Source organism: Podarcis raffonei, chromosome 4 (assembly GCF_027172205.1).
Source record: "Podarcis raffonei isolate rPodRaf1 chromosome 4, rPodRaf1.pri, whole genome shotgun sequence".
Taxonomy (NCBI): domain Eukaryota; kingdom Metazoa; phylum Chordata; class Lepidosauria; order Squamata; family Lacertidae; genus Podarcis; species Podarcis raffonei.
The window spans coordinates 53,401,810-53,416,532 of NC_070605.1; the positions used below are offsets into that span (position 1 = coordinate 53,401,810).

The following is a 14,723-nucleotide window of genomic DNA, read 5'->3' on the forward strand; positions in this document are numbered from 1 at the left end:
TATGCATTTTTGTGAATGTGATTTGGAAAAGCGAATGACAAAACTTGGATAAGTGCTCATTTTGAAGGATGTCTGTGTTTTGGTACTCGTTGTTTTGGAAAGTGTGGGCTTGATCAATTCTGCTTTAAATGCAAACAATAGAATTTCTTCCCCATCCCTAACCGTAAGAACTTCATCTCAAAGGTAGCAATACAGATATATCTGGAAATGAACTCCATTGCTGGGGGAAATGAGGTTTACTTCTGAGTAGACATATATAGGATTGCACTGTAAATTTCTTAAGCAAGTCATGTTCTTTAGCTTCAGAGGCCATAAATAAATGGTTTGACAAACTGTTGAGGCACCTATGGCTGAGGTAGTCAGCTTTGCCCAATTTTCTGGTTTGTTTGGTTGTTTATGTCAGGGTAGGGAACCTTTGCCTCTCCAGATGTTGGGCTCAAACAACATTTGAAGGGCCACAGGTCCCCTATCCCTAGCTTCTGTTTTTATTCTCCCACACTGGAGGTAGGATTCCCGCCCCCCCAAGCCAGCTTACAAAAATGCAACAAAAATAACAAAATATAAAACAATAAAAGAACATACAATAAAACATTGTATAAAAGTAGCTACACAAAACACAGAAATCAAATGCATAACACAATGGACAATAGCGTCGTAGTAAACAACAAAGAATTCTAGCAGCATTTGACAGCCATGGCATCCAGTTACGTTTGGTGGGGTGGGGCAGGTTTTCACTGCATGCTCAAAGTAAGCACTGACTGAGCCTGGCTGGGTTCTTTTGGGAGGTTATGCCATAATCACCACCTCTCAACTAAAAAGGATTTTTGTGGATCCACCTCAGGTCAAATGACTTAGGAAGTATGTGAGCATATTAAACAAATAAACTGAGATATGGGGAGTGGGCAGCAGGGAACGTCACAAAAGATTGCACTTTCAGCAGTGATCGTAGGTTGTTTTTGTAAATGGACCAGATTAACAACCAGACTAACTCCCCACCAATAAGCAGTGTTTTTCTCTCTCCTTTGCAGCTGAATATAAAACCAGATTAGTGTGTGAGAATGAAGAACTGAAACTCCACTGTAAAGAGTCGAAATTCCTTAACATCTATTCTGCCTCATATGGCAGGGCTGCACACAAGAAGGACACCTGTGCTACAGAAACGGGCCGCTTCCCTCAGTTTGGTAGGTTGACAAAAGAGTATCTGTGTTAGGTCAGATTCACTGGCAATGACCAATGGCATCCCCCAACCTGATGGCCTCCGTATATTTTGGACTACACTCCCACCAGTCCAGCAAAGCTGACTGGAGTTGCATTCTAAAACATCTGGATGGGGAAGGCTGGAATAGTGGGTTAAACCACAGAGCCTAGGACTTGCCGATCAGAAGGTTGGTGGTTCGAATCCCTGCGACGGGGTGAGCTCCTGTTGCTCGTCCCAACTCCTGCCAACCTAGCAGTTCAAAAGCATGTCAAAGTGCAAGTAGATAAATAGGTACCACTCTGGCAGGAAGGTAAACGGTGTTTCCGCGCACTGCTCTGGTTCGCCAGAAGCGGCTTAGTCATGCTGGCCACATGACCCGGAAGCTGTACACCGGCTCCCTTGGCCAATAAAGCGAGATGAGTGCTGCAACCCCAGAGTCAGCCACGACTGGACCTAATGGTCAGGGGTCCTTTACATTTACCTTTACAGCTAAGCTGTATGAATGTATGCTTGCGAACACAATTGCCCTGATTTTTGGACAGGAACTATAGACATGGAAAGTAATTATTTTAAAGGCAACCTAGCTAAAGTTCTAACACTTTTGTTTAGCGATGCCAGGGCACTGTCTTGGAAAACTATGGTAAAAAAAATGCAGGATTGAGGTCTTAGTTAATATTTAACTGTTTAACAGGATTCAGGATTTCAGACAGAGCGCTGCTTGTTTACGCCTTAGTTCCAAGTATGCGGCATGGATGCATTTAGTCCTATTTTCAGCATATTCTGAGACCAAAATATACACAAAGCTTGTTCAAAACCATCTGGGTTTTGATGACAACAAAAACCCATGTGGGAATTACTGATGACATAGGCCTAGTTCCCAGGGCCAAATCAGGCCACAGAGGCCCTCGATCAGATTTCCTGCTGTCTCTTTACATTTTGGAAAAAGCTTGACGGTTATGTCTGCATGCAGAAAGTTGTTCTGTGAAGCATCCCCATGTTCCTGCTTTTGCCTAATACAGAGGTTGAGAAGGAACCCCTTATTTTTCTCCCCTCTCTTAGAAAGTGGCTGGCTGTCAGAGGAATTTGGGGCAGAGATACATAATGCCTGAAGTTGTGTTAAAGGAAGTCTGTGCCCATGTGGTATTAGTAATAACAATGATCAATTCGTTTTCAAAGAGGAGAAGGGGGATGAAATGATGAGAGCCAAAAAAGAGTGTGTATGAAAGGAAAGCAAGCTTTTTTCTTGAGGGTACGATGACGTCACAAAAACATAAGGGAATTATTCTTCAGATAACTGGTGTGGTTGCTCAAGGAGATCCTGCTGCCTGAACATTATTTTGACAAAATATGCCATGTGTAATATTTATAAGTAGGTCCCTCATGCATCTGCTTACACAGCAAAACTACAGTTGTACCTTGGTTTTCAAATTTAATCCGTTCCAGGAGGCCGTTTGACTCCTGGAACAGTTCGAAAACTAAGGTGCAGCTTCCGATTGGCTGCAGGAGCATCCTGCAGCCAATCAGAAGCCGCATCAGATGTTTGACTTCCGAAAAGTGTTTGAAAACCGGAACAATCACTTCTGGATTTCGATCGTTTGGGAGCTGAAACGTTCAAGTTCAAAGGCATTTTTCAGCTTCCGAGGTTCCACTGTACTTGAGTGAAGCCGAGATGAACATGAATGTTTGTATGTTACTTTCACCACACTTGCTTGCTATAGGCTCAGCTGGACCAGCTCATGCACCAAGTGGACATCTGTCTATCAAGGTTTCTGTTTCCATTTGCTGCCCCAGCCTAGCATTTGGCTGGGTAGCCATCGATATGTTCTCATTGGCAAGGCCGCTCCAGATGTTTCATGGATTATTTTCTCTCTATGGACTATAAGGACCATACTTGCCTAGCCCATAAGAAGATTGTAAGGCTCAGTGCATAAAATGAATACCTTGGAGAACCAGGCAAGCTGGCACATGTGCATATTAACGTATTGCTTATAAAAGTGAAGGGGGAAAATGGAATTCTATGTTAACAGGAAGCAGGGTAATAAAAAATCAAGGCTTGGTTACTATGACTTCATGGTCTACGCAAATTACCTCCTCTCTACGCCAAACATTATAGCCTGCAAACTGTTCGAAACTTGGCTTGGCCAAGTTCTTGTCTGTTGTGTTCATCACCCTGCTTTCAAACCAATCATTTTCCCAATAAGGCACAAGATTTAAAAGACAATTTATTGGCCAGCGAAAATGAAATACAATGCCAAGCTGAGAGAATGGGAAAAGTTTTAGGTTCCCATATGTTCCTGAAGCTATAAATTGTTCTGGTTAATATTACAAATACTTGAAGGAAAGGTTATGCAAAAGACAATATAACCTGTGAAAAGGATCACGTTCAGGGGCCAAACTAGACCTGATGTTAAAAAAGCATGCTTGCATTTAACAAGTATTATTTTATCCTTTCAAATGCCTCAAACATTATATCCCACTATTTGAAGTGTTGTTGTTTTTCCATATTTGATTTGCTTCTTAAAGCTCCCAGGTCCCAAGTATGGCGAGCCCACGAATATGCAAGCTTTTATTTTTATTTTCTAGGAAATTTCTAGCACCAAGATTTAGTCTTAGAGAAACATTTTTTAAATGGATCAACAAGCAGCAAGGAAAACAGTTCAAATCACATGAATATTGTTTGTTCTGTTTAGTAAACATGGCTATTTGGGATGAACTTCTTTTCAATTATATCCTTCTTTCCAGCATCACACAGTTGTCACTGCATGATATGCAGTGCACACATGTGAATGTGTGGAGTGCCCAGTCTTTGCTGTACAGTTGGCTCTGGCTAGTCCATTGAATTGAAAGCTTTTGTGCATTACAGAACAGAAAGAGAAGTCTACCAGTGTTTGAAATGGGAGAGGCTTTCAGAATCAAAGAGAAGGATTGCCAGTCTCATTAAACTCTACACAATTTATGGCTCCAGCAACTCTGAATAATTTGCATGTCAAAACGTGTCTAAAATAAAGCCAATTAGTACCTGAAAAGAACTTTCCTTCAGAAATAACAGACTCCAATCTGTTCAATAGCAGCTCAAGTCAGAGCTGATATTTTACAGCCATGTTTTGGAAATGCTTTTATGACCTCGTCTTTTCAGTGTCAGATGGATTCATGTCCACTACATAAAAAAACACCAGCATTGCTTGGCACCCTTGTGGTTAGTAACCACTGATCACAGAAGCAAGGCAGCAGATTAAAAGAGGTTAGACAATGGACTGTGCTCTCACTCCTGCAATGATCACAGAAGTCAATATGTTCCTACCATTATTGTGTGTGTGTTGCCATCTCCCTTCATTTTGGCATTGAAATAATGACTCTCTGAAACTTACCCTGTGAATTTCTGAGCCCTAATCCTAGTCAAATCACTTTACTTCATAGATTTCCTCAGCCAAATCTATGATCAAAGATAGATATACACTCATATACAACACTGTCGCATCAGACAGGACAGGGGTAGCCAATGTGGTGGCCTTTAGATGCTGCTGACTAAAACTCCCACCATCCCTGGTCAGTGGCCATGCTGGCAGGGCCTGATGGGAGAACATCTGGAGGCCACCATGTTGACTTCCCCTGAGATAGCAAGATGCAATGCATAAAAAGGACATGTGTTGCTGAGTCCTGGTGTGTTTGTAGTCTGCCTCCCAAATTCTCAGAGCTGCATTAGGGTTGCCCACCTGCACCTCTCCAAACTTGAGGCACCATTCTCCTGTTCTGGAAGAACTGCTTATCTCAAGAGACTAAAGAGAAGGAAGTAAGAAGGAGAAGACGGGGGAAAGTTGGCATTACTCCAGATCTTCCAGTAATTTGGGTTTGTTTTTTTGTTTGCTTGTTGTACGGGTGTGCGCAGGGGGCTGGGGAGGCAAAATTTGATGCCTCTCCCAGCTCTCACACTGCCTTCCCGAGCTGGCTAAGTGAAGTGCTGGGCTTTGGGAAGGTGTGAGGCACTGGCAGGGTCCTGGAGCCCTCCCACATCCTTCCGAAAGCTGGGAAACCGCTAACTAGGCTTTGGGAAGGAGGAGCGAAGACTCTTGGACCCTGTCACAGCCTTCACATTGAGCCAAGCTATTACTGCAATGAGTAGGTTTCATGAGTTAGCACTGTGTTTGTAACAGCATGTATATATCCAAACACACTTGTATATAATAGCTCCTTTCTTTGAACAAGTCATTGGTATCTACATTTGTATGACTGTTTTTTTTAATTTCTCCCACATTTCAGATTGCTTTTCGTATTCAGCTTTAGCAGTATTATCTAAGATGTGTTATGGAAAACAGAGGTGCAAAATCTTTGCTAACAACCATAACTTTGGAAGACCATGCCTGCCTGGTGTGAAAAAATATCTCAATGTCAGCTATGCATGTGGTAAGAAAAATTACATTACAGTTTTTTTACATTATAAAATCTGGATTTTATAATGCCAGATAGAGAAATCCACATGTATATAAAGAGGCATTTGTTTCAAAATATGGGCTTCATCTTACACCTGTGATCTGTATCATTGCCATATTTTAACACCAGAGTTGGGTACAGTCATACAGTTACAGATTTATAGTACCTAGTTTATAGTACCTATCAATAAAACCTTGAAAAGAATAAAAGATGAAAATAAATGCATTGGGAAAAATATTGCCCACCCGCAAAATGTTGTTCAATGACAATTAGTGTGAATGTATGAGTGTGAGGGTTCCAAGGGAGGAGATTGCAGCTGCAGCACTTCCATCCCATCTTCCTCCTGCTACTCTGCCATGAACTAAGGCAAGGCTTGTCTTGCTCCAAGCAAACCACAAGCTGCAAATCACTCTTGGTTGGTCACAATCTTGGCTGGTCAGAAGTAAGACACACCATGAACCTGGTTTCAGATGATATACCAAGTCAAACTATAGCTTAGCTCACAGCAGCGTTTATAATGTTTGAAGTATTTTGTGTTTAAATATTTTATGGCAGCTGCTCAGAGTGGCTGGGGTAACCTAGTCAGATGGGTGGCTCATCATCATCAACATCATCATCATCATCAATACAGTGCAAAGTGTTCAATTTGTTGACCAGAGACAATAAGTGTATGTTAAGGGAAAGAGCAGGACGCAGGTAGCGCTGTGGGTTAAACCACAGAGCCTAGGACTTGCCGATCAAAAGGTCGGTGGTTTGAATCCCTGCAACGGGGTGAGCTCCTGTTGCTCGGTCCCTGTTCCTGCCAACCTAGCAGTTCGAAAGCACGTTAAAGTGCAAGTAGATAAATAGGCACCGCTCTGGCAGGAAGGTAAACGGCGTTTCCGTGTGCTGCTCTGGTTCGCCAGAAGCAGCTTAGTCATGCTGGTCACATGACCCGGAAGCTGTACGCTGGCTCCCTTGGCCAATAATAAAGCGAGATGAGCACTGCAAACCCAGAGTTGGTCACGACTGGACCTAATGGTCAGGGGTCCCTTTACCTTTACTTTTAAGGGAAAGAGCATGTATTCTGTAGTGTATTGATTTTGCAAACACATACACAGAAACTGTCAATCACATTTCTCTTTCTCTCTCTCTCTCACTTGATTAATTTCAAATATGTTTCCTGCCATTATAATTTGATGCAGCCTGGAGCATTTGCAAATGATTTGATGCTTTAACTGTTTTCCACATGGCCTAATGGCTTTGGGTAAGGCAGTTTTGGAATGTGTGAGATGCCACACACACCAGTGGGGGCTTGTGTTGACAGACTTCCAGGGAATGAATGCAATAATTACTGTAAGCAAGTCTGTTCATAGACGTTTCTGATCATAGCATTAAGTTCGCTTTTCCTTTGTTGGTGTCTGCAGATGAAGATTAATGCATAGCAAGTTGCAAGGTCAAGTTCTTTTGTCTCTAGAGTCAGGAGAGAGAAAATACTGAAAGCACTTTGGACTAAAAAGAGCAACACATTTAAGTATCAGTGCTGTTTATTTTTAGGTTTCTTTTCAGAGTGTTATTTATTTGTTGTCTAGCAGCCAATTTTCTTCTTCGGTTTTTGAAGCCCTATTTTAACTTACCCACCTTTATATGTAATTTTTAAAGGGATAAATAGATTCATTCATCCCATCTTAAGACTGCAGATTCCAGTGGGTGGGCTGCATCAAAACCGGGTGTGCCGCTCAAATGGACTGTAAAACAGATTATGCAGGGCTGCTGATTGGGCTGAGCCACCTGGATCAGCTATGGGGCGGAGGTGGGTAATATGGGCTTCACTATCTACACACACTATAGGCACGATAGATGTCTGCTGAAGGTGTTGAGTCAAGTACAGTTGACATAAACTCTCAAATGGGAAAGGGAGGGAATGTTTTCTTTCTAAATTCCACAACTCATAGCCTTAACTTATGCCAGCAGCTCACCTTTTTAATTACTACAGCTTAGAGCATAGATTCCAGAACTGTGTGTTGCACACCGGTGTGTCATGAGAGGTGCTGGAATGTGCCCTGAAAAATTAATCCAGCACATTGAATGCATTGACTGTTCTGTAGCCTGTGCAGCAAGGAGGTCCCATAGTGAAGCTTTGATCCCCCTCCCTTTCCACCAAAATATGAACCGTGAGTCACCAAATCCCAAGTGCAGCTGATAGGTATGGGTGAATTCTAGCACCATCCAGAAAACTCTGTCCTCCCAACCTTGAACCCTGATGGAGCAAGTAAAGGGTGGGAGACAAGAGGCTATATTAACTGGACTGCCCTGAAATTCCAAGGAGAAGATCTGCCTATTGTTTTGGGAGCCGATTAAACATATGTGAAATGTATATGTAAAATATAGACATATCTGTAAAATTTAAGCAGATATTAAATGTACTTCTGGTTTTAGTCCAAAAAAGACATTGTGCTATTGCACACAATAGCCAGGCCAAAACAAGAGGGGATTTGCAACAGAATGTTGCATTGTGCACTGGGGGCTGCTATTATTGCACATGCTGGACTTCCACTGAGCCTGATAACTGCTCTCTTGTGTCTGGGTGGTGCTGTTTTTGTTGCATAAGGAAAGGCAACTCAGGTAATTGAGTTGACTATTAATATTATAGCATCACTCACACATTTTAAAAGCACTTTAGCAATCATTCAGAAATCTTTGCCCAAGGCATTTTATGTACATTACCACCATTAACAAGTTATAGTTTTTTCCCATTTTACTCCCTCCATCTAGTGTGAATGAAGGCACTCCCCACACTTGACTTCCTACCCCAGATGCTAGTCCAGACTGCCCTGCAATAAAACTAGGACTCAGTTCAATAAAACAACAAAACAACAATTGGAAGTCAAACCAGAATTAGCTTAATTAAATATATTTCAAGGCAACAATCTGGATTTACATAATAAAGAACTAATAAGTCATTTATTACAAGCATTGAAACGCAATATAACCAGAGACTGGAAATACCTTTTGGGCACAGCAGACAATTTGTATAGACCAGTTTGAGAAACTGCCCTCCTTGAAAGATTATCCAATAAACTACTGTTGACACATGGACTGATTAAGAAATATGGCTTTATACCAGTGTGGATTAATTTCAGAAAATGAACAATCCCCCATCAGCATTTTGCTCAATCTGATTGATCTAAATTTAAATTTAAACATACATTATTATATTCACTTTGAATTCCTCCCCCCATTCATCAATATAGCAACACTTTATGTTGCTTCACTGGTAACATAAGAGGAAAAATGGTCATTACTCATACTTAATCTAAGCAAAACCACAAGGGCTCCTGATTAGCCGTTTAGCTGCTGTGTGATGTTGACTGTTATCTGTTAACTTTGCTCTATCCTGTTTCCCCCTTTGTTTTTGTTTACACCAATTCACAAAACAATAACTTATACATTGAACCATATGTTATATATATATTACTGCAAATTTATTATGCTATGTTTCTGATATACAAGTGGCAAGAGAAGACTTGGTCTATTTATTTGTATCATATATTATTCCTATGATCCTTGTTTACAGAACCTGATTGAAAATTATTATTATTTTATATATAAAAAACACCTAGGATGTAATTCTGTTATAATGTAATTTGTGGCTGGATGGCAGTGATAACCTTCAGCTTTATTTGACCATCTCCGACACTCCTTCATTCCTCTCCTCTCCCTTCTGATATTTTTCTTCAGGATTGTATGCCAATTTTTCTAATCACTTCATTGCTCTTTTTTGATGAAAAAGCTGCATTTAGTATTACAACCATATACAAGCAGGGAAAATAATTTAGCTTGGAAAAGAGTGCATGTAACCTAGAGAGTCTGTGTGCATTGTCAAAATGTCAAAACAACTATGATAAAAGATAATGCCTGACTTCCAAGCAGTGTGGAAAAAAATCTGACACCTGAAGAGCTAGTCATATACATGATATGTGCACCCTTTTTAATCTTTGTTGGAAGAATGTGAAATATTTCCAAATTAACATCCCAAAAATGCATTGGGGCAGACATGGATTGAAGAAAAATGCTCACTGTCTGCTTAGACTGATAGCTATTCCACTTTGGAGTTATAATTGCCTAAGGGTGTGTGTATGAGTAGTGGGGAGAGGGCCCTGCCGATTGTTAAGTGCCAAACTACATGTTGCAATGGAGAAGAGAAGATGTAGAATTAAACATCGGCTAGCTGAAATGCATGAGTCCATTTCTTCATGAGTCTCAGGCCTAGTCATTTTATCCATGGCACAGCAGACCAGATGTCGCTTTCTTGTCTTTGTGGCCTAATCCACATGGTAAGCCATGAACAGTGCACTATTTGGTGACAGCCACCATGTGGACCAGTGGCACCTGTAAGGGTCATGTGCTCACCAAGTAGATCCTAAAATGAAGTTGGGCTTCATGCTAAATCTACACACCTAGATGGCACCACTGAAAACAGTTAGACTTACTTCTAAGGAGACATGCATTGCACTGTTACAGTCTTGATGTTTCAGAGTCTTTAGTATTTGTGGCACCACATTTTTATTCTATTACAGCGTCTTCGGGGACTAAAATAATCCGTCTCAGAGCCACAGGTCACATCATAATAGAGGTGTCACAGCCATTCTAAAAGCATCCTCAATGTGTTTAGCCAAACTAATTACAACTCTTCATGATCAAGTTTGGAGAGATGAAACATTTTGTCAATTTGAAGAGGAAGCCAGCTGACTGGTGTAGCACTGTCTAGCCCAGTCTTCCCCAACCAGGTGCTCTCCAGATGTTTTGTTCCTATCAGCTCGGGGAAGGCTGGGCTAGGCTATCTGATGCCACCAGGAACTCCTGCTTCCCTGCATCAGAGTACATTTCCCCATTTTTAAAAAGCCGCCCCACCAAAAAAACACAAATTAATTGATAAACACATGTTGTGCTTCCCCTTCCACAAAGCATGGGAGTTGGGAGAGGGAAGGACTGATTTGCAGACACCTGTCTCTTCGGCTGCAAAGCTGGGAGAAAGCCAGGCAGTTTGGTGGGTGAGGGATGCGTTATGTTATGAGCTCTCTCTTCATACAATGCCTGTCTTGACCCTAACAGGAACTCTCCGACTATTCACAGCACAGCTTGTGTTGGACACAATGGATACAGAGAGCTACTAATAGAGCATGACTTCCCTATTGATGGTGTGCTGAAGATGTGGCTCTTGAAACAAAGGCAGACTCATGTGGTGGCACCTTATAATGAAATGTTTCTGAGCTTGCTTCTGTCTCAGTTCGGCAAGGGAGATGTGTGCACGGAAGTGCTGCATGCCTCGTAAGCTGTGTCAGATCAGTGCTGTTTTTGCTAGACTGAGCACCTATTTCGAGAGTGGGGTTGCTCTATTTAGTGTCCTTCTCCTTCCCCCTCCCCAGCAGTTGAATGGTGCTGTTACACACCATCTCTTTCCTTGGGAGACAGATTTGTGTGCAGAGCCTTATGAACAGCCTACAGCTTCAGGCTGGGATTTGTGAATCTGCAGGATAAGAACTTTTCAGAGTTGACACCCATCCCTGGGGAAAATAAGCAGCCAGTGTCCTCGGCATATCTAGACCTATTCCATTGCCTAATATGGAGAATGGTATCTTGACGGGAATATTCAGGGTGGGGAGTGAAATGTGTTATCTGGCAGTTAATAATGGTTTGGGGTTTTTTGTCTTACCTAAAGTTGGTTAACCATTTTGCCTCACCCAATGAATAATTGGGTTGCTTCTGTTGATGTCAAGTGCTTTAAATTATTAGCATATAATATCTTTTCTTTTCTTAAAATTTGCAGTTCCCAAATTCATATTTGCAGCAGTTGATCCAATGGTTAATCTAAACCCTTCTTGGAAGCCAAAAGAAGGTGAATATGGTCATTTTTATGGATCGCTACCAGCATTTGTCTTTTAAGTAAGACCCTACAATGGTTTGATCATATAAAATGTAAAAAATAGAATATACTACCAACCAAGTGAAATGAGACCTTAGCAGGCATTTCAAATCTAGGTGGCAGAAAACATCAGGTTCAGTTGCTAGCATTGCCAGATAAAATGGTATCAGGACAAACACATTTTATCCTAGAGTTAGGCCTCTTGAATGAAATGATTCATTAACATCTTTAGGATAAAGTTACTTTTTAAAAAAGAACTCATATTTGACTTGAGATCACAGAGAATAATGGGGATTTTAAAATTAAGAGCTCCTTTTGGGTAGGATATAAAAAATAATTTCGTTAACTTACACACACATTTTCTAACAATTTTTAAAAGTACTTTGCTGGCCCTCAACTGTGATCTAATCTAACAAACCTCTCATTTGTTTTTATCAGGTATAAATTTTGACCCAAAAGAATCAAGATTTCCAAAGAAAGAAGGAATTATAGTTAGCAACAGTTTGGCTATGTTTGCTTACATTAAAGGTAGAAATTGTGTGTTTTGTTTCCTTGCATTCTTCTTACCAGTAATCCTGTTGAGCATAATTATACTGTTCCAGTACAGAAAATTAAATCCATGTATAGACCATGGCTGCAGTCTATAGAGTCTGCTGTAGAGTCTGCACATTTAGAAGGACATCAGGTGGACACTTTTTGATATGTAGGGATGGGGGAGAAATTCAGTTCCGTTGGTATTTAAATGAGAACCTACCAAATGAACATTTCTTGAAACAAAGCACAGCCATTTTTCGAAATCCTGAACTGCCAACTGCTGAAAAGAACTGTGCTGGTCTTAGTTTTTGTAAACAAAGAGTTGTGCTTGTTCAAAAGCCTCTCTCTCTTTTACCTATACCTATGGGTCCTTTGCTGTGGTGCTGTAGTGCTAAAGGATTTTGACACACCCACCCATCCAAGACTCCCAAACTTTTGACATTTTGTCTACACCCATTTTGATAGGCAGCCCTTGGAAGGTTGACCATGGGTCAATGTGGCCCTTGCCCTGTGCCCAATGTTGCCCGTAGCCACCCCATTTAAGTGAACTTTGGTTGACTGCTTTTCATTGCTGTTCGGATGTTTTTATCTTTCTGATTTCTGCTGCTCTGTTCTTTCTTTACAAATGTTTGTCTGTTTATCACCATATTTATATCCTACCTTTCTTCTAAGGAGCTGAAGGTGGCACACACACATCTCCTCCTCCCCTTGGTACCCTTACAATGACCCAGCGAGGTGGGTTAGACTAGGAGATGGGAACTGGCCTAAGATCCTTCAGTGAGCTTCATTACTGAGTGGACATTTGGATCCTGGCCTCTAAGGTCTCACATTGCCTTTAGTGTTTTATTGCATTTTAAACCAATGTATTGTATTTCTGCCCTCCTAACCTGACCCAGAAGCCTCCTATTTTGAATGGCAGGAAATAAACCTGGAATAGGGGACCTGTGGCCTTCCAGACATTGCTCTAAACTCCCTTCCCTTTTGACCGTGTTTGGCTGTGTTTGATGGGAGTTGACATCCAGAGGGATACAGGCTCACTATACCTCATATAAACATTTTAAATAGATAGGTAGATAGAATCTTGCTAGGCCCATAAAATCTGACAGCTGCTCACTTCAGATCATTCTATGGAGATTTGCAATCACATTTTAAAGTAATTTGGATGCAGTTTATCTAGAGCTGCCTTATGTAACATTAATGCTGTTTTCTATGAACCTGCTTGGTTCTGGCTCCCTCTGCATTGACCAGAATGCCACACATTAATAGACCAATGTGGTATGCAGATGACAGATACATTGTTGTGCTGCTTTCTTCGCATGCTATGTGTGTGGGTCATAGGGGAAGCAATAACATGTGGTTATCCCTAAGGGCGGTTAAAAGTGCTTGCTTTGAAGAGGTAAAATGCGTTTTTAGGATTAAGTGCTTTGGGATGATCATTAGAACTGTACAGGTAGGATTTAGAACAGAGATACTCAGATATTGTTGCATGGTCTTTGAAGCCAAACAGTACAAATGCCAGAGGTAAAGAACTAACAATAGCTGGCGAACTTTTCCAGAAATAGGCAGCTCTGAGGCAGATACAAACAGCTTTTCAGCGGCAAAGCTTCCCCTCTGCTTTCCCCCTAGAGCAGCCAGCTTCCTAGTGAGTCACACATTTGGCTGAAGTATGGTACCGCCTACAACAGGAGAGAAGCACTTGAAGATCTAGCCTTAGGCTTTAAGGATTATGGTGCCCACACTTAGACTGTTCAGCTGTCTCCCTGTGCCATGGTGCTTTGTGGTCAAGCAGGCAGGATCAGCTAGCCAGAGACAAGTTAGCAGGGCCTGGTGAACCTTGTAGGCTTGGACTGGCACAACAGGACAGGGCCTTTTCAGAAATGAAGATCTTTCATCACTACCCCCTTGTCTGGCCCTCCCTTTATAACCCTTTAGTCTGGGATTTTGTTTCTAATTTCAGATCACCCTGAAAGAGCTGCTCTCTTGTTTGTGTCTAGTGTTTGTGTTGGCCTCGTGCTCACACTCTGTGCTCTGGTGGTCCATGTGTCATGCTCTAATGACCTGGAAAAACTGCGGAGGGTCAGAAAGCGCTTGATACCAGAGGACAAAAAGGCTGATGAAAACAGCGAAGAAGAGGAGGAGGAAGAGGAAGAAGACGACGAGGAGGAGCAGGAAGAGGAAAGAGAGGAGTCTTCCAGCTCTGATTTTCCCGATGAACTAGCAGGGTTCTGCAGGACTCCCTATTCAGCTTACTGTTCAATGGACCCAGCTGAACTTGCTGAAAGGATAGAGCGGAGAGAACAGATTATCCAGGAAATCTGGATGAGCAGTGGGTTGGATGCATCTCCTACTCGAAGCCTCAGTCCATTTTATACCAATGAACAGCAATGCATTTGTTTTGGATGAAAAACGCTATTTTTGCAATACAAAAGAAGAAAATAAAGGGGGAGAAATGTACTTTCTGTGAAGGGACATTTGCAACTCCTAGAAATAATTATTTGCAAAGTTATATTATTAATAATTATAATTAAATGCTTTAAAATATGTGTGTGTTGCATATGCTGACTTTATGCCTCCGATTAATTGTACATTATCATTCTATCTAAAGCCTTTCTGTTTGAAAATGAATTGACCGTATTAAAAACCAGCACAGCACACATT

At 41.4% G+C, this 14,723-nt stretch overlaps 1 protein-coding gene and 1 long non-coding RNA gene across 5 annotated transcripts in view; one reads left to right on the forward strand and one right to left on the reverse strand.

The window, feature by feature from the left end:
* The window catches only part of EVA1C (eva-1 homolog C), a 44,600-nt gene extending 29,994 nt beyond the window's left edge, over positions 1-14,606 (forward strand). For 3 of the 4 annotated variants that reach the window (XM_053386594.1, XM_053386593.1, XM_053386596.1), the window contains 5 exons: positions 1,029-1,181; positions 5,456-5,599; positions 11,436-11,504; positions 11,970-12,059; positions 14,023-14,606. In XM_053386594.1, coding sequence (XP_053242569.1) covers positions 1,029-1,181; positions 5,456-5,599; positions 11,436-11,504; positions 11,970-12,059; positions 14,023-14,468 — 902 coding nt within the window. In that variant the 3' untranslated portion in view covers positions 14,469-14,606. The remainder of the gene's footprint in view (positions 1-1,028; positions 1,182-5,455; positions 5,600-11,435; positions 11,505-11,969; positions 12,060-14,022) is intronic. The other variant, XM_053386595.1, reaches the window with a different exon arrangement.
* LOC128412974 (uncharacterized) lies at positions 2,990-8,044 on the reverse strand. The gene is made up of 3 exons (XR_008330211.1): positions 7,689-8,044; positions 6,961-7,584; positions 2,990-4,974 (listed from the first exon to the last, which is right to left on the reverse strand). It is a non-coding gene; the product is annotated as an uncharacterized LOC128412974 (long non-coding RNA).
* Positions 14,607-14,723: the final 117 nt, after the last annotated feature.